Raw genomic sequence first — 19,391 nt, 5'->3', positions numbered from 1 at the left:
CGATGAAAGAAATCATTCTGAGGAATCAGAATCTGATCGATTTGCTCTGATAACATTTTTAAAAGTCTAGAAGAGTTGCAGGATTTAATTATTTTACTCCCATTCAAGTTAGTATTGCTCTGATTGATTTATTAGGGAAAACTGAATCCTTTCCCCTGTGGAAATCAGTCAGACTGAAGATAGAAACAGAGTGTAACTACTTGACAATTCTCTCTGATATCAAGCAATGTCATTTTGGATGCAACCAATGAATGGGAGACAGATTTTGTAGATGAACAGATTTTTCTTTTTTACACCCAAATGAGCTTATTCTCTGTTCTGTAACAGAAAATGTACCCATGCACTCGAATCATCGCCCAGTTCTGTGGAGCAGCCCCAGACTTTATATTTAAAGTGAAATGCAGGTGTAAAGTCATCCCAGGCCTTTTTCGGCAAATACACTCATCAAATAAACCATCGAAACAATTTACTTTTACTTAATTCAGTAACAACTGTTAACGGAAAATGCAATAGAGTTGCTAACAGCCAAATGCGGCTTACACTGAATAGCATGGGGCAGTACGGTGAAGGCATTAAAACGTCTTTTTTAACCACTAATACTGCACCAAACCTCTGCAGTAGCAGCATGAGAAGAGTCCCTACACAGAAAACAAAGCACCAATGGGCTCCTTTCTTTTGGATTTACTTTGGTAATTGACTTGAATGGACTTTACTATGAGAGGAGCTGGTACAGGGGCCAGTAGGTAAGTCTTAAAACACTCTTTTATTAAACTCCTGGTTCACTAACTACGTTTTGTTGCTTTGTTTTCTGTGTAAGGACTCTTCTCATGCTACTTCAGAGGTTTGCTGTTATCATGAGCAGTATTAGTGGTTAAAAAAGACGTTTTAATGCCTTCACTGTACTGCCCCGAGCTTATAACTGTTAGCGACTCTTCCGGGATATCTCCGTTAATAGTCGTTACAAGTAAAAAATTGTCTCAATGGCCTATTTGATGAGTATATTTGCCGAAAAAGACCCTGGGTTGATTTTAGGCCAGAATTTCACTTTAAGACATCACATGTGTTTTTTGGTTTTGGGAGAGAGTTGTTTATCTTTACTTATGTTGTTTTTGTCTCAGACCAAAGGGAATAGCATGCATGCATTTTGAAAATGCGCTTAGTTCTCCTTTAAAATCAGTTAGTGTATAAGAAATTTTGGAGCGAGCTCAAACTGCTGCAGCGTGGATGAAGATTTTGTGGTTGCCATGTGAACAGCAGAAGTCTGTTATAGATTCAGAACACAGAGCTTGAGTCCCAGTCAAAAACAACATCGTTCAGTCCATCTTGTATTTTTCGAAGCACATTTTCTCATTACTCCTTCATACACCGTCACCACCTCTGTTCCTCTTTTGTTACTACACAATGTGTGGTGACATGTCATTTTAGCCTCACCGTGTCCCAGTTCTTGCTTGTCCTTTTGTCCAATAACCATGTCATGATAATTTTCTGTGACCTGAGCTGTGCAGCAGAGAGGCAACAAGGCGAAGCAGCTAGAATTACACATGATCCACCACGTAGCTCTCGTATGGATGACCCAGTAGTCTCTCTATCTCCGTCTTGGGCACCACCCAACACTTGCCTATGTGGCGTTCCTGCTTCGTGTCTTTCAGCGTCTTGTCCTGCAAGGTGACTGCCACGTGCTCCGATCCCCACCTCAGCATCCCCCTGGCTGAAACTGCCTCATTGTGAACACCTCCGTCCAGATAATCCTTCGCCACTGTCACACTCATGTCGGCGTGCTGAAACTGGCCTGTAGGCAGATAAAGGGCAGCAGTTGTGGGAGGTAACTAAGGGCGCACTCACACTGTCCGTCCGTACCGTGCCATGGGCTTAAGGGTACTTGTACCCCCCGTCCCTCTCACCCCGCGGCCCGTCCCGTTTGCACTAACACTACCTGGGCCTCGGCGAATGCTTCTTGCCTGTCTATACGTCATCACGCCGTAACACGTCACACGCATTGATCGACGTCATCGCAATGCTTCGCTTTGTTTACAAAATTTTCCATAGACCTCTGAGTTTTTGTGCGTCTTGTCGACTGTTTTTGAATATTTTCATCCGACCAAATCTGCAGTAAACACTGCACCTTCGCATCACACCGACGTGAACCTTTCGCCGCCATTGTTTTAAATGTCCGCGCATGTCCGTTTTTTTTTTCCATGTCCGAATAGGCGCACAGAAAACGACGTCAGAGCGGGCGTAGGCCTCGTGCTCAGACACGTGCGCACGCTCGTACTTTACAAAAGCCCACCTCTCCAAAACGGTCCGTGGACAGCAAGTGTGCCGCAGCTAGGCACGGTGCGGTGCGGTTGCACTCACACTGGTCAAACGAACTATACTTTACCCGTAAAACCTGTTTTGGCACGGTACTAATGGACAGTGTGAGTGCGCTCTATATGCAAACCCTCATAAAATACAACACAGCATTCAAATTCAATTTAAGTGATTTCTCTTCTTAACTTCTCAGCTGAGGCTATTTAAACAACTATTTGGAGCCCAAACAGGACAAACTATCATACTCTATATTTAACAAAAAATTAGTAATTAGTATAGCATGACTTTCTTTCCTGTCACATTAATCATCATAACCCTTTCTGACCCTTTGGGGGAGGCCTGTCTCCTATACTCTCTGGACTACGTAACTGCACTTGATACTTTCAATACATTTGGCTGGTAAGAGTTCCATATTTACTTAGGTAGGACTGGACTTTTAAATTATTGTGTTGCCATTTTTACTTTTTTGGCAAAAGACAAAAAAAAAACCCCACCAGAATTAGAAACTACAGCCCTCCTCCTGCAGCTCTCCCCTGCCAGTCCTCAGCCCCTCCCTTCATAAGGCAACCTGTATGAGTACTAGTCATTCATTTCAATAATCCCCATTGTCATGGTGATCCCAATTGTCATGGTGATCCCTGTTATATAGCAGCACTTTAAGGGTATTATTGTCTTGTTTTCTTTGCAAACTTGGCTTGTAAAGCTGAAATGACAGACTGTGATTTGAGGCTTTAGCTTGATGCATAAACATGAACTTGAACACAGCTGTGAGCCTTTGGCTGCATTTAGCAGACAGCTGAATTAGTATTTTCTCTCCATCTCTGAAACACTTTGCTGACACTGACACATGTTTTCAGAATTCATTTTCAGACTCTCTTCTAGACTTCTTTCCGTTTTTTGGTTGCTTTGCAGCATCGGCAGTTGCTTCCAATGCTGGAGTAGCAACTATTTTTGCAGGTTTTTCCACCATTGAATCAAGCTTTCATCTGCAGGGTCAGCCAATAAGAACTCTTAAAGATCTCTCTCATTCTCTCTCTCTCTCTCTCTCTCTCTCTTTTTCTCTCTCTCTCTCTCCCTCCCTCCCTCCCTCCCCCCCCTCTCTCTCTTTCTCTCTCTCTCTCTCTCCCTCCCTCTCTCTCTCTCTCTCCCTCCCTCTCTCTCTCTCTGTCTGTCTCTGTCTCTCTCTCCCTCTGAAATTAAGTCTCCTATCACGGCTAGATTAACAAAAGCCTGAAAACAGAGCCAAGAGGAGGTGCAGAAGTCTAGTTTTCTCTCAGAACATTTAAAGTACAACATGCTAAAAGGTTATTGCAGATTTTTTGCCCAATTTACACCAAACCGCTCTAAGTTGAGAATGTGAGCACTTCTTCCACCCCTGAAGAACAGTGAGCTGTACATACCCAGCAGGCCTTGTGTTGAAGCAGACAACCCACGTCCATCTGTGATGTAGAAACCCAGGTGAGCCATCTGTAGGTAGCTGGGGTGTTTATAGTGATGAAACATAACCAGGAAGCGCACATCCTTGGCCAGCTCGATCCAGCAGCTCCGATGGTTGTCCACGGCGACCGTCACACCCTGCCTAGTCACCAATCCCTGCTGATTGATGGGAAGGTCATCCCGCCCTTCCCCTTCCACCACTACAGCGTCCAATGAGAGGGTGATCATGATGTCAGCAGAGCCGCCCGTCGCCGAGGAAATGGTGAGGCGGTCGAAGTAGGTTCGTGGACGGTCTTCTACACCGTGTTTGGAGGGAGCCCCCATTAGGTGGCCATCGACAATGATCCCTTGAGGAGGAAGTGGACACATGTTTATAATACTCTTCAAAAGTTAACGCTGGTAACATGTTTACAGAAGATTGGAGCGGCAAGTGAGACTTTCATTCTGGTGGTGATCCATTTTCTAAGTCTAAAGTCTTTATTCCAGACATTTTGATTTCATTCTCAGAATCCAAAAACTCCCTCTGAAAGTTTATCTTTATTGTCGACATTTAGATTTATTTTTATTTTTTTTGACATTTTGACTTTATTCTCAAAATCACCACAAAAAACATCCTCCTCTGATTTATTGGACTGCTTAAAAAGACAAGACAATAAACACCATAAAACGCGTCAATATCGGCGAAGCGTTTCAGAAATGGTACTTCGGCTTTATTCTCAAAATGCAAAAAAAACCCCATCCTCCTCTGATTTTTTTTTTCTTATGACTGGCACTAATACTGAAAGTTTAACTGAATTCTCAACATATTGACTTATTTCTTGAAATGTAAAAAAAGATATATCTTCTCTCATTTTATTTAACCTTATGCCTGTAAATATTCTTCCTTACACCCAAGAGAAAAGTATTTCGATCAGATTTTCTTTCTTGCCTTTCAGGGCTTCCGTATATATTAGACCATCTTAAAACATGTAAATTTATACTAAACTGAAACGACAGATATTATTTACAAGCGTACCTCTCTCTGGGTCCTCCAACAGTCTGAGAACGTCATTAGCTCTGCCGTCTACTGTGAAACACAGGTTCTGATGCAGCGCTGGCAGCTGGACCACAAAATGAGGATCTCCATCGACTACAACAGACAATACTGAGCATTAATATAACACAAGTACATAAAATATTCAAATTAATTTGGTGGTGCAATTAAAAACGTAAATTCTTAACCTGATGAGGAGAAAACCCGGATGGTGCTCAATCTGGAGGAAGCACCATCTAAAAGCAAAAGACATTCAACTAAAGGAAAGTACTCCTCACTCCCAAGCACTGAAACCAACGACAGGACATATTATTTATAATAACACCCACTAAATACTTACCAAATGATCCCGTGTCTGCAGTATCATCCCCTAGAAATAAGTCAGGAAATCTATTTTTAAGGCCTGAAAAGCACTTTCATTACAGAATCCCCTCTAATGAGAATTTTACACTTACAGGAATCATAGTTGAGATCGTAGTCGTAGTCATAGGTTGCATCATAGTCTGGGAAATGGAAGCAAGCAACGAGAACATATAGGGACACTTCAGGTAATTTTGAAGTAAACAACTAAAAAACAGCCGGCTCAATCCAAGTTTACCGGGGATCTGAGGCTGTTCTATGCTCTCATCAAAGCCGCCAGACTCCACTGACAAAAACAGTAACTGCACCTCACAGATCAACAGGAGTTGCTGGTCTACTGCTGCTTTGATCAGTTAGTTTGTTTATGTTTTTGCATGGCTTTGGTGTTTCAAAGAGTTAACAGGAGGAACTGACAAAACTGAAAAACAAATTAACCAATTGAGGCAGCTGTAGCTACCATCTATCCGGCTGTTCAGTTTGACGTGACACCCTTTTAAAACACGATTTACGGGTCCAAACGCTCCGTTGAAACAAAACAAACAACAGCCGAAAATTGTGTACAATTACGATCAACTCTTTTTTCAGTTAGACATCTTTTTCATCGATAAGAAAGAGGTGAAATGACAATTACGTTGTTTTTTAAAAACTCAGATCTGTTCAAACAACGAGGAACATGGCACTGCTGAGTTGTAGAAATACGAGTCTCGGAGTGGCTTGGACCCGGAACTCATATTTTGAAAAGGGGGTACGTCACGTCTTAACAGCCGGATTGTAAGTCTGTGAATGTTCTCAACTGGACTTGGTTATTTGCAAAAGTAGAGAAACCATCGCTAAACAGAGGAGGAGGTCTGAGACACCACTTATCTCCAATTTACAATGCGGCCCTTTCATCCCTTTCCAGGAGATTCAATAACCTAAACTCAAAGAACAACTGTTCACAAATGGCCTCCAACGACTGTCGTTAAGACCCAATAGAGTCCAAACCAACTTCCCACCAAGTCTGTCACTCTAACGACGGTCGTTGGCACTTGGAGCACAAAGGGTTCCAGTGACATCATCGGCCTTGTGAGAGGTTAAATACCTGGATCTCCACACCAGTTAATTGGACCAGTCCCAGCCTGGTCAGATGCGTACATGAACTGATGAATCCTCTTGGATGAGGGGTGAAACGTCTTCCTAGACAAATAATCAAGTCCAGTTGCTTTTGACTGAAATTGCTTTGGGGAGCCGGATTGTAGTTTACCCACTGACTTTGGGATAAATACCTCATATAATCCCACTTCAAAAAATCTGAACTATCGCTTTAAATTCAAGACACTTACTGCTGCTTACGAAGGGATTTCAATTTCATTGGGAACAACAGGATTAGAAGCATTAATGGTGATACTCACCTTTCACAAGGTCGATATCTATAAGAGATAGAACATAAAATCATGGCATGATATATCATAATTAAACAGCGGACAGAGTATTTAATGCATTCATTTTTTATCAGATAAGATGTCATTCAACGCTTAGAAAAATGTGATCTGTCACTGCAAAATAAAGAGAGAACTGAGTTTTACCTTTCCTCTGAATGAAAGTAGAGACATCTAGTGGAACGATGCAGAACATTCAGTTAGGAATAAACATGCAAAGGTCTGCAGATTAGACTCAACAGACATGACATAGTGGAACCTACCCAGAAGCCCTGCTGCCTCCCAGAGTCGTGGCCCATCTGTCACACCGGGCATGGGAGCAAAGGTGGCCGACACAAAGGTGGCGATGCTCACGTCTGTGTTGTTGTCGTCCACAGCCGGCGCCGGAGCCGGGGTGGGAGAGGTGATTGCAGACGACAGCTTAGTGGTGATTTCAGGCACATCTGGAGCAGATGTGATGCTGTTTTCTGCTTCTGTGGAGGAGGGCACAGTCACTTTGACAGGAGGCAGGGCTGGCCTCGCTGTACTAGGCTGAGGGGTAAGGGGTCTCCCAGACAGTGGTGTAAGGTCAGTTGTGACTGACGTGAGTGAAGGTGTGGTGCTGCTGGTGAATGTTAACTGTGTGGTGGTTGTTGAGGGAGTGGTTGTTTTCAAGGTTTTTGGCTGGGGGGTGGAGACTTTTCCCGGTGCAGGGGGTGGTGCTGTTTTTAGAGCATTAAGCAGAGATGTGGGTATTTTACCGGCAGGAGGAGGAGAGGCAGTTCTGGATTCATTTAAGGAAGGAGTAGTCTTTTTTCCAACGAATGGAGCTGGGGCAGTCCTGGCAGAGCTAGGACTTGAGGTTGTTGTGGTTTTCTTGAAGGGTGAAACTGCTGTTTTTACTGTGGTGGTTGAGATTTTTTTAGTTTGCCTTGGAGGCGGCTGAGGAGGGCCTGGTTTTGTTTTGTCAGGCCTGGTGTTGGAAGGTGAGCTGGGCTTCTTTGCAGCACCAGCAGCTAATATTTTGCTGGCGGCGGCAGTCGTTGTTGCTGTCGTGGTTGCAGTGGCTGCGGTGGTGGGTTTGGTGGTGGTTTGAGCTGCTTCATCTGCATCTGGCTTCACTACAACTAAAGAAGTGACTGGTGTTACAAAGTTATATTTGAGGGACAGGTTGGTGGCCTTGTCTGCCAGTAGCCTTTGAGTTGCAGCGTCAGTAGAGTTCAGTTTGGCCAGTAGCAGCTCTTTGATGGTGAAATATGCCCAGAGGCGGTGCACAAAGCTGGAGATTCCTTCAAAGTCTCCTGAACAGTCTAGTGAATCTGCACTCCCGTTCACCTTTGCATTGGAAATCATCACATCGTTCTCCAACTTGACATGTTGCTTTGAATCAATGGCGGACATTGACACCTTAAAATCCTTCACCCCTGGTTTGACCCTCCCAGCCACCACCAACTCTGAGCCCTGGAAGTAATTCGGGAACAGGGAGCGGGTGATGTCAAATGCCTGATCGTCCAGGTAAGACAGCTGGATGTCTGACAGCAAAGGGCTGGCTACTTCATCATAGAAGCCCTTCAGCTGCAAGGCGGCGTCCGCATCCTCATACACCATTCTAGCCACGCCTCGGTTATCCAGAGCCAGGCGTTTCAGGAGGAGGAAGTCTGCGTCATCTCCAAAGGCGAGGCCAAACAGAGAGGAGGAGCCCAAAGCTTTCTTGGCATTGCTAAGGATGGTGTCACCAGTCGTCACTCCGATGGTTGCCTCCCCATCAGTAAGGAAAATGACCAGAGGGACACGACGGGATCGGAGTTGGTTGGGAGAGGCAGAGGACGGAGGGTTGACAAGCTGGGCGGCTGAGAGCAGAGCTGCATTGATGTTGGTCCCTGATGCAGAAGAGTGGACCCAGCAGTGTTGAAGAAAACAAACAATAAATAAGAAAGCTTTATACAGAAATCAACCAGACTGTGATGCAGCAGATCAAACATCACATTTCAACTCACATCCTTCTGCAATAATCCTCTTCACAAAGTCTTTGGCGTCTCGTACGTTCTGCCGAGTCGCCCGAACTGTTCGTCCTTTCCTCCAGGTGTGAACTTTGTCTGAGAAAGTGATGATATTGAAGTGGTCTCCCTCTCTAAGGTCCCCGAGAATGGTGCTCATGGCCTGCTTGGTCTACTGACAGAAATTATTAAAAATTATTGACAGGAATTTGCCATTTTCTTAGCAGAATATTGCTAAATTTGAGCAAGTTTTCTCATCTGAGAACAGCAGCTGTAGCCTAAAGCCCTTTTCTCATGAGCTCCAGACAATGGCCCTCATTTATCAAACGAACGTACGGCAGAAAAACGTGCGTACGACCATTTCCTGGCAAACGTCGGCATTTATCAATTTGGACATGAGCGGGAGCTACGATCAAATCTCACGTCTGGTCTGAGATCGTGTACGCACATTTGAGCCTGTGGATTTGCGGTGCAGCACAGCAAAACCTGGCTGAAAATAATGAACAAACCTCAGCTGTCATTAAGCATAAGCAGTCACATATTAAGAACAGATAAAAACGGATTCTTAAAATAAAAATTGTGGTTGGAGCGATTGATTGTACTCATGTGCGTCTGAAGGCACCATCCATGAATGATTACGCATTCATCAATTGCAAAAACTACCACTCGATAAATGTACAGGTGATTTGTGATGCCAAGCTATCGCTTTTAAACGTGGCGGCCAGGTGGCCAGGGGGAACACACGATTCTTTTATATTTCAAAACAGTTTGGCTCCAGCCCCCCTCGACCCCGACAGGGACAAGCTGTTGAATATGAATGAGTGAATGAATGTGTTGGCGCGCGGCTGCAGGAATGCGAACTGCAGAGCCAAAGTCATCTCCTCGGTTCGTGGCTACCCTCGATAAATTGCATTAAATCAAACAAGGCATCAGATGATTAACATTTTGGTTTGGTTCTTCTAGGTGACAAAGGTTATCTTCTAACGGATTACCTAATAACCCCGCTGGCAAACCCCGCTACAGAGCAGGAGCGCAGGTTCAGCAGTGCGCACTCATGCACAGGCGCACACAGGTCACAGTGGAGCGCTGCTTCGGGTTGACTGCCTCCGTTATTCTTTTCCATACAGCGTTTTTATGGGCCCCTTTTATTCCACTCTTAAGACTGCCAAAAAGCACATCTTTATTTTGCTCCATCTCGGATGACAGGATGCCGATCTGTGTGTCGGAAAAGTTTCTTTTCTAACCAGTGTTTCTCCTCTACAGGTTTGACCTCAGTGGGCGAGGCCTCCGAACCAGGAATATTTAAGGGCGTAACATGTTAAGGACGATCAAATTCAGCTGCCGCATTTAGCAAGGCCCGCTCATTCGTACGCTGAGATTGGTCAGTTACGAATGTTTCATAAATGACACGTGGGTCCTTTCCTACGACCAATTCTGTGCTCAGATCTGCGCCTGTTTGCACGCAAGATTGATAAATGAGGCCCAATGTCCTCTCCTGATTCTTTGGACATCGTCCAGAAGTTTCTCTTTCATACATGTAGCACACAACAGGATTATCCGTGTGAGATGCATTCTTCCTTACTGGAAATACTCTGTTTGGTTAGTCAAGGGTTGGTGTTGGAGTTCAGTAGGCAGGACATGATGCGGATTACACCGTGGCCACATAGCTGGTTTGTAATTGGGTTATAAACAACCAAGTTTCTTGCCGTTCCTTGAATTTGTCTGGCAATTTAGGTATGGACAGAAGTTCCTGAATCTCGTTGTCTCACCAGTTAGACATTTTTGTTGTCGTCTTTGTGTAAATCACCCCTCTTCTTCACTTCACTCTTTTTCCCTGTTCTTTAATTTGTATTGGAGTTGGAAGGTCAAAGACGTTAAATGATTGATTTAACTTGTTCAGTCATTTGCGTTCTCACATACAGCTCTGACAGGTAATGTCTAGGTAATTTCAGGTATGCAGTCCATGTGTGAAATGAGCTATAGGAAGTCCATGAGGTTTGTCCACTTTACCTGTTTTATCTTAGTGCCTATCATTGATCCACTGACATCAATGACAAATATGACATCCTTAGGAACCACAGGAAGCCCTCTGGGTGCAAAGTAATGCACAAAGTAGCCATCGTACACCTGAGAGAAAATATAAAAACAAAGCTGGAGAAAACAACCTTTACTGGTGCCAAAAACACATTTCTGTATAGTGACAAAGAATCACACTCATGTGTATCTGACCGGCCAGAAATAAGAAGATGCGCCTGACCTGGATTTCACCCATGAGGTCTCTGAGGTCCACATCATACTGGATGATGAAGTCTGCATTAAGGCCTTTGGAGGAGATGCTGTTCTGCTGCTGCAGAGTGGGACTGTAGCGAACTCGAGCACAGCGGGCGTTCTGCTCAACATGAGTGGAGGCAGGAGCTTCTGCATCACCTGGAGGAGAGTAGGACACGGTTCTCAGGTCTTTACGGTAAATATGAAGCTAAAGCTAGCTTAGCTTAGCATCAGGACTGGAAACAGGAAAAACAGCTAGCCTGGCTTTGTCCAAATGTGTGAAAACTTGCCTACCAGCACCTGTAAAGCTCCCCTAACATCATATCACAGTTGTTTAATCTGCTAAATTTTGATTCGCATAGGGGGCCCACGTGTGCTGGGTGGGTGCTGTCTCTCTAATATATCTGGACATGTAATAACTTTGTCAGATTTCACCTTGAGCAGTGTTGGAGAGCAACCGGCTCGTCTTGAGAGGAAAGGCTTTGATGAAACTGATGCCCGTCCGCTCCGTGATACTGACGTCTAACGTGAGGTTCTGCACAGGCTGTCCAGGCCTCAGACCCAAACTGAGCTCATAGCGGCCGAGTCGACGAGGCAACAGCTCCTCGTAGGTCAGGGAGAAGGAAACCCGAGCTCCTGACGGTACGCTCACTGCCACACGAAACTTCTCAATCTCCCTCTCTCTGGAACAACGCAAAGTAAAATGGAAAACACAAATTCACAATATTGGACTGGATATCAGCCTCCTTTCAAAAACTGTTAAAAAACAAGCAGGATCATATGGAAGCACATTTCCACCAATGTGATGAAAAAAAACATTCTGTAAGTCATTATACTAATGAGTTAGTATCTCAAAATAACAACTTAATATCTCAAAATTATAACTTATTATCTCAAAATAACAACTTAATATCTCAAAATTATAACTTAGTATCTCAAAATAACAACTTAATATCTCAAAATTATAACTTAGTATCTCAAAATAACAACTTAATTTCTTAAAATTATAACTTAGTATCTCAAAGATAAGATATACTAAGTCATTATATTGAGAACATTTCTCATTACTTTGAGAAGCAAAGTCATTATTTTGAGATACTTACTCATTATTTTAAGATTTTCAGTTATTATTTTGAGAATGTTGCTCATTATAATCACTTACTCACTTTGGCGGAAATGGGCTTCCATATGATTTCAGGATAGCACATTTATTTTTTTTAATTTTGAGAAATATGTTAAAGAAAAAAAGAACAAGCTTGGGACTGACTTGGTAGCAACAAGTCCGGCTGTTTTTCCTTGCTTCTTTGCAGCGTCGTAAATTTTCCTGGCAGCGGCTCTTTCCTTCACCTGGGCCACGTACACCTTGCCATTGGAGGTACTGATGGGATAGAGGAAAGATGAGGAAGAAACAGCTCTCTGTGTGACTCACAGTAGCCAGAATATATTTCAGTCAGAAACACGCAGGGCCTGCGTTGATTTACTGTATTTTGTTCTTTATATTTCCAGAGTGATCACAAAGCTGCTTCACAAACACGCATCATGCTTGTTTACAAATGGAGTTCAAACCCTTACATGCGAAGGGGAGGTGGGGTCATAAACAGGGCGAGTGGAAAAAAGTAATTTCCCTCTGAAAACAACATTAATGAAGAGAGATCTTGCAGGCCGATGACGCTCCCAGGGAGTGCCGCTGTGTGCTGCGCCCGGCAAAATCCCAACCAAAACCTCCGCTCGAAAGTGGGATCCAATTCACACAGTGCATTTCCTAGACTTCAGTGACCGCTGATGTCACGTGATGAGGTGCTAAATTAAGGTCAAGTCCTTTGAACAAATATATCCAAAGAGAAAAAAACATCAAGGGCTAACTAAAATAAACCCAGAGACTTGAAGCGCTTCTTGTTTGAGAAACAGAGCAGAATGGAGTGGAAAATGGAGGCGCTTGTATTTATATGTGTGGCTGGCTGAGGGGGTAAAGGAGCGGCTGTACGTCCGTGACCGACGCGCAGAACACAGAGTTCTTAGTTTCAGACACAGAAATGCCAAAGAACTAACGCAATACATTTGCCACAGCTTTTTTTTCTTCCTCCGGGTATTCGGAGATGTTCAGGGGGCTGTATAGGGTCTGAGTGTGAGAATATGTGTAAGTGTTCATGTCTGTAGAAGACAGAAGTGAAGGATTATGGTTGGAAGAAAAACTGGAAAAGCTCCAGACTCACACATACTTAAAAGAGTAGGCACCTATACATACAGTACAGTAGATGCAGGCATGTGTGTGCAGGCTGCCTCAGTAAACTGTGCAGGGGAGAAAAGGGGGACTGGGCAAACTCCTGTCATTTTCTCTATTAACTTTCTGACTTGCATTTACAAAGCCTGGTATTCATCTGCCCTCAGGTTCCCCCTCCTCCTGACCTGCTTCCGCTCCCAAATCCAGCTCCAGGTTTGGTGTTTAGCCTGCAATGTTGACTTATTTGTTTTGTTTATATTTAGCATTTTTGAAGGACAGCGGTCAGCAAGTAATCAAATTATGCATCTCTCCTCGGAACCGGAATTTAAGCTGCTTACATAATTCCTCTGAAGTTTTATTTATGGATTCTACCCATTAACGGGAACATTACTTGTATTTATTTCAATTTTTCGCCGTATAGCAGGAACTTAATTCCCTGCCAACTCCAATAGTTTTGACTCAATGGGTGTGGATACTGTCATAAAAAAAGGAAATAGTGCAGTCTCTGTGAAGACTATTGTATAAATGGCTCTTGAGATATGTGACGGACAGTCATACACAGACACATTCCCTAATTTATAGTTAGATGCTGCTGCTACAGTGACACCTATTGGCCAAATGTCACCAGATTTGTCAGGTCCATTCAGAAATCATATCTACACTTATTCACCAAATGTCGTTTCAATAGCACAAAGCATTCAGGAGATAGGGCTTTTTTTGTTGTGATGTAAGCCATAGGGAGGTGTTCCAGGCACGTCCAGCTGGGAGGAGGCCTCGGGGAAGACCATGGTGGAGAGATTAGATCTCCACACTGGCCTGGGAACGCCTCAGGATCCCCCAGTTAGAGCTGGTTAATGTGGCCCGGGAAAGGGCAGTTTGGGGTCCCCTGCTAAAGCTGCTGCCCCCGCGACCTGACCCCCGATAAGAGGCTGAAGATGAGATGAGATGAGATGAGATATAAGCCATTCCCCACTGCATTTGAGACTTTGAGGGCCAGCTACAGCAAAACTCTATGTTACATCAAAAATATTTAAAAGTATTCTTCTTTTACGACTTGGTCCAGAGATGTTCTGCACCAGATTTGTTTAAAATTTGTAGGAGGAGTAGCAAAAAAAAGAAAAGATTTGGTGGAAAAACTGAAGTAGATGCAAACGACTATGTCTTATATGTGTTTAAGACACTTAAGATTAGATTTTCTAAAACTGAGCCAAGAGGAGGTGCAGAAGTCCAGTTTTCTCTCAGAACACTTATGAGGGAAAGATTATTTGACCAACATCGCCAAAACTAAACTGCCTACCCCACGTTTGGGGTTCAAAGGTTACAGGCTAAAACGTAAAGTTTATCGCTATAGCGGCCCCATCTGGGCGAATTGCACCTCATTGGACACTGCACGTCTTTTAGTCCCCATCAATACACCCGCCAAATGTGAAGCAGATCTGATGAACGGTTCTCAAGATATTTGATGGACACACACACACACACACACACACACACACACACAGACGGCGTCACCATCAAATGGGACGATGATTTGTTCAACTTTCTGCCTTCCATGGTGATCTCGGAGATTAAAAGGAAATGTAAAAACAGCCACTGAACTACACTATCCAGGAAGTAGTGATGTAGAAAGGCTGCATACTGCAGAAGTGAAAGACTTACATGGTGAAGTTGGAGATGAAAGCAGAGGAGGGCAGGTCCACCTCAAAGGCAGCCTCTTTGGTGTTGGGGAGCTGGTTCCATACTGAACTCTGGACTGTGGTAACAGCATAGCGGGACACCACTGCACACCTCACATGGTAGTCTGTCACCTTCAGCTAGGGACATGGCAAATATAAATCACGTCAGAGGCTGGAGGAGAAAGCACTGATGTTGAGGATTGAAAGTACTACTACCACACTAAAAATACTTCACTACAAGTAAAAGTCCTGTATGCAAAACCTAACTTCAGTTAAAAGTATGTTAGTTTTATCAGTAAAATAAACTTCAAGTGAAATTCCAGCTTAAAATCATCCCTGGGTCTTTTTCAGCAAATACACTCATCAAATGGGCCATCGTGACAATTTTTTTCATGTCACAACTGTTAACGGAGAAATCCTATAGAGTCGCTAACAGCTGAATGCTGCTAACAGTAATTAGCTTGGGGCAGTACAGTGAATGCATTAAAGCGTCTTTTCTAACCACTAATACTGCTCAAAATAACACCAAACCTCTGCAGTAGCATGAGAAGAGTCCTTACACAGAAAACAAAGCACCAATGGGCTCCTTTCTTTTGGATTGAATGGACTTTACTATGAGAGGAGCTGGTACAGGGGCCAGTGGGTAAGTCTTTAAAACACTCTTTTAATAAACTCTGGGTTCACTAACTATGTTCTTGTTTGTTTTCTGTGTAAGGACTCTTCTCATGCTACTGCAGAGGTTTGCTGTTATTTTGAGCAGTATTAGTGGTTAAAACAGACGTTTGAATGCCTTCACTCTGTTGCTCCGAGCTAATCAGTGTTAGCCACATTTGGCTGTTAGCCACTGTTAGTGACTGTTAGCAACTGTCCGGGATTTCTTCGTTAATTGTTGTTACACGAAAAAAAATGTCTCCATGGCTTATTTGATGAGTGGGTTTGCCGAAAAAGACCCTGGGATGATTTTACGCCGGAATTTCACTTTAACTACTATAGGACCAAGATAAGGAGAAAATCTTAAATACTTAAGTGACCATCTTAAGGAAACCTTAAGATGGTCCCTTTGTTCAACTCATTTTATTTTAAGAAAATAAAAAAGTTAAGATGTTTTGTGAAACTGGGCACTCTTTACTTAAATAAAAGTATTAATACCACACTGAAAATACTCCACTACAAGTACAACTCTGTATCATCAGCTAAAATAGTTAAAGTTAAAGTACTCATTGGGCAGTAAAGTGTTCCCTGGTATTGTTTTACGATTAAATCCGATGTTTCTGGATTTATATTCTCGCTGCATTAATGTTGCATTTTCCTGCTGTATATAATTAAGGTTGTATATATAAAGGTTTATATCCTGCTGGGTAGTTTAATCTACAGCAATGCATCATATTCTATAAAATCATCATATGTCCTGTGAGAACCATGTATCTCTAAAAAGTTCAGGTATAAAGTTGCATAAAATGGAAATACCAAAAGTACAAGTACTTTGAATTTGTAATTAAATACAGTACTTGAGTAAATGACCTTAGTTACATTACACCACTGGCTGTCTGACTGGCTTAAACCACTGATGTAAGACAAACAATCAGGTCAGACTATACCAGGGGTAGGCAATTCCGGCCTGGAGAGCCACTGTCCTGCATGTTTTAGGTTTCTCTCTGCTCTAACACACCTGAGTCTAATGATGTGCTCGTTATCAAGCAGCTGATGCTTGTCACAGTTTGATTATTGTTAGACTCAGGTGTGTTATGGTATTTAGAAACCTAAAACATGCAGGACAGTGGCTCTCTAGGACCAAAATTGCCCACCCCTGGACTATACCAAACAGCCATGGAGCTGACTTAAACCCACCATCCGACCCTGACTCTTCAAACAAATCATCAACCTCACTCACAACTTTTTCTTTTACCTCCCCATATCACAGTTTTGCCCTTCATCGCTCTGACGAGTCAGCGGAATAACACAAAGCAGCTCCCTGCATGGTGTCTCTGTCCTCCTCTTGTTTACTCGGGTAACGCCGGCGCCTGCTGAGACCAGTCTAGTCAGAACTGGCCACATTAGTGCAGGACGAGGCGACAGGCAGGAGGAAGAGAGCCACATCAGCCCCCCAGCTCAGTGGTATTTAGGAAGGCTGTGGTTTGTGTGCTCTACAAACTGAATTACTGTATGTTTTCAGGGGATTGCTTCACTGCTAACACTGAAGCAAAGTGACGGGAAACCAGCGTGGAGCCACTGATGATCCCCTGAGAGGTGCTGGTGGTTGTTTCCCTGTCTGTGGTGCTTGATCTGCAAGTCACTTTGTATCAGCGGTGGGGAGTAACTGAGTAATTTTACTCAAGTTCTGTATTTAATGTTGAGGTAATGTCCGTTTGATGCTACTTTATATTCAAACTCCACTAAATTGTAGCGGGAAACGTTGTTATTTTTTACTCCATAACATTGATATAAAAGCTGTAGTTACTTTGCAAATTAAGATTTTACATTACACATTATTTGTTTTTAAGTAGCTGGTCTAGTTTGGCCACATTGTCTCAGCAGTTGACTTTCCCTCTCTAAACTTTTTTACATGGTTTTAATTTCAATAACTGGACTGAAAGATGATCAAATTATCAGATATTTCTCAAAAAATTAAAGGTTATAGAAAAATCTAACATATCAACAGAAGTTTCTATTGAACTAAAGTTTGTTTTTTCTAATTTTCTCTCACATTCATAGATTTAACACATGTTTAACAGGACTTAAGAAATTGGTAACACTTTAAGGGCAATGAAAAGTCCTTATAAGATGCTTATTAACAGTATTATGTGCAAAGAAGACTATAGAGGTGTTTATATTAGCATCATAAATATGTTTATTGTTAGATTATAGGACACAGTTAACTGTTAATAAGTGCATAATAAATGATTTATTAACCCCAACAAGGCATTGTTCTCGCTTCAGATCCAGCAGCTGCAAATCGGAAGTGCATGATGTGTTATTGATAAGTGCTAATAAATGTCTTATAATCTAACAATTAAAATGGTAATGTTGTGGTTATATAGAGCTTTTATCCATTCACACACACACACACACACTGATGTGACCATGCAAGGTGCTGACCACCCATCAGGAGTTCAGTGTCTTGCTCAAGGGCACTTTGACATGTGTACAGGATGTTCCTCCTGAGCCAAGATGCACCAACACATTTATGATGCTATAATGAACACCAATATAGCATTATTAACACATGAAAGTATCTGATAAGGACTTACAAGGCCCTCATTACACTAACACTTTGATTCATATTTGACATTTTATATACTGTAATCACACAAACTCACCACTGGTTTTGTTGGTTTGCTTTGACGTCTTACTCTCTGGAAAAGAAAAAAGGCAGTTTGGTAAAAGAGTGGCACATTGTTATGATATGATGCATAATACCATTTAATAGTACCATCGTTTTACCAAGTTATCTACACAATCTGCCCGTGTGAAGGTTGGGTCAAGATTTTGTGTCAAAATAGTCTGAATCAAAGCCATTCATGAATGGAGGGGAAGTGGAACTGGAAATAAATGCTTTCACTGTACACAGGCCCAGGGAGGGTTCTGCACGGTTGGCTCTCAAATGTTAATTTTGCACACAAGTCATTGCTGTGTCAATACATTACCACATACCCTGGTTACTGCTGGGAACTCAAGCCTAACCTAAAGAGTGGAAACCCCTTTATAGGGAAACATATAAACCACACCATTTATATACATAAAAAAGGAGACTAGTCACTAGTGAGCCACTGGATTGCTTGTACTAAAGATGCAAAAACTCACTTTAGGAGTAACAACATTTTTGGAGAAGTTACCAATAGATGTATTTTGCAAAAAATTCTACTAAATATTCAATAAAGTTCTGTATGTTGTTACACTGCCCTGCCTTGATTCAGCATGGTGTAACAGAGGGGTGTGTTTCAGAAAGTAGCATGAAATGTAGCCATCAATCAAAACTGCACAAAAAAGGTAAATAAAAGAAAAGTTTACCTGTAAAAGAACATCTGCTCCCAGGTTTGCTTCATAATCCCTTGATAATCCTTCTTGCAGATAAAAAGTGAAGAACAGCAGAATGGACTGAACCTTTAAGGGCATCATGTCCACAACAGTTCAGGTTTGTAGGCTCCAAGATGAAGTAAGTGGTCTCTCAGTGGTCTCTCAGTGGTTGTCGCTGTGCACATACCTCACATTTTACACACAGTTATTTTCTAGCAAAGGGGCAGTCTCTCCCCTCCCTCACCTCGGCTTACTTTCCACTGCACTGATGATGAAATGTCTTCTGATACGTGTGAAACATCCGTCAGGTGTTGTGGGTTGAAAAAAAAAGAAAGAAAAAAATGGCGAAAAAGTTCAGTGAGAAAGTTTGAAGAAAGCAGCTCCCTGCTCGGGTTCGTGCATACTGGAAATTTCGCGGACCGCTGCCACCGAGGTGCACGAGGAGAAATGGGGGATTATTAACCCCTGCTGGTTATATGGGGAAAATACCCCGCTACCAAAACACCTCCTCCTCCTCCTCCTCCTCCTCCTCCTCTCTGTTGGAGTGCTCCTGAAAAAAAGCTCCAGTCTGAGTTTTATTAAATGATCCTAAACGCGAGTTTCCATTGCCCCTGAGCGCTCCTTCACAAAGAGCCATTATTGTCTGAAAGGACATCAGCCTGTTGTTACATTTAACTT

General features: G+C 42.8%; 1 protein-coding gene across 1 annotated transcript; it reads right to left on the bottom strand.

Moving 5' to 3' along the window:
• Nucleotides 1-1,410: 1,410 nt before the first annotated feature.
• On the bottom strand, nucleotides 1,411-18,815 carry itih6 (inter-alpha-trypsin inhibitor heavy chain family member 6; the record flags this gene model as incomplete). The annotated part of the gene is made up of 17 exons (XM_083920464.1): nucleotides 1,411-1,789; nucleotides 3,711-4,094; nucleotides 4,763-4,876; nucleotides 4,969-5,016; nucleotides 5,121-5,150; nucleotides 5,236-5,283; nucleotides 6,532-6,549; nucleotides 6,706-6,732; nucleotides 6,822-8,417; nucleotides 8,535-8,706; nucleotides 10,545-10,661; nucleotides 10,792-10,961; nucleotides 11,238-11,485; nucleotides 12,070-12,180; nucleotides 14,683-14,837; nucleotides 18,017-18,052; nucleotides 18,708-18,815. 17 exons carry the CDS (start codon nucleotides 18,813-18,815, stop codon nucleotides 1,536-1,538), a joined length of 3,636 nt encoding a protein of 1,211 aa, XP_083776590.1. The 3' UTR covers nucleotides 1,411-1,535.
• Between the last annotated feature and the right edge of the window lie 576 nt (nucleotides 18,816-19,391).

This window comes from Echiichthys vipera (assembly GCF_963691815.1).
Source record: "Echiichthys vipera genome assembly, chromosome: 9".
NCBI classification, from domain to species: domain Eukaryota; kingdom Metazoa; phylum Chordata; class Actinopteri; order Perciformes; family Trachinidae; genus Echiichthys; species Echiichthys vipera.
Note: the sequence above shows the minus strand (reverse complement) of the source record. Positions and strands in the feature narration are given on the sequence as shown.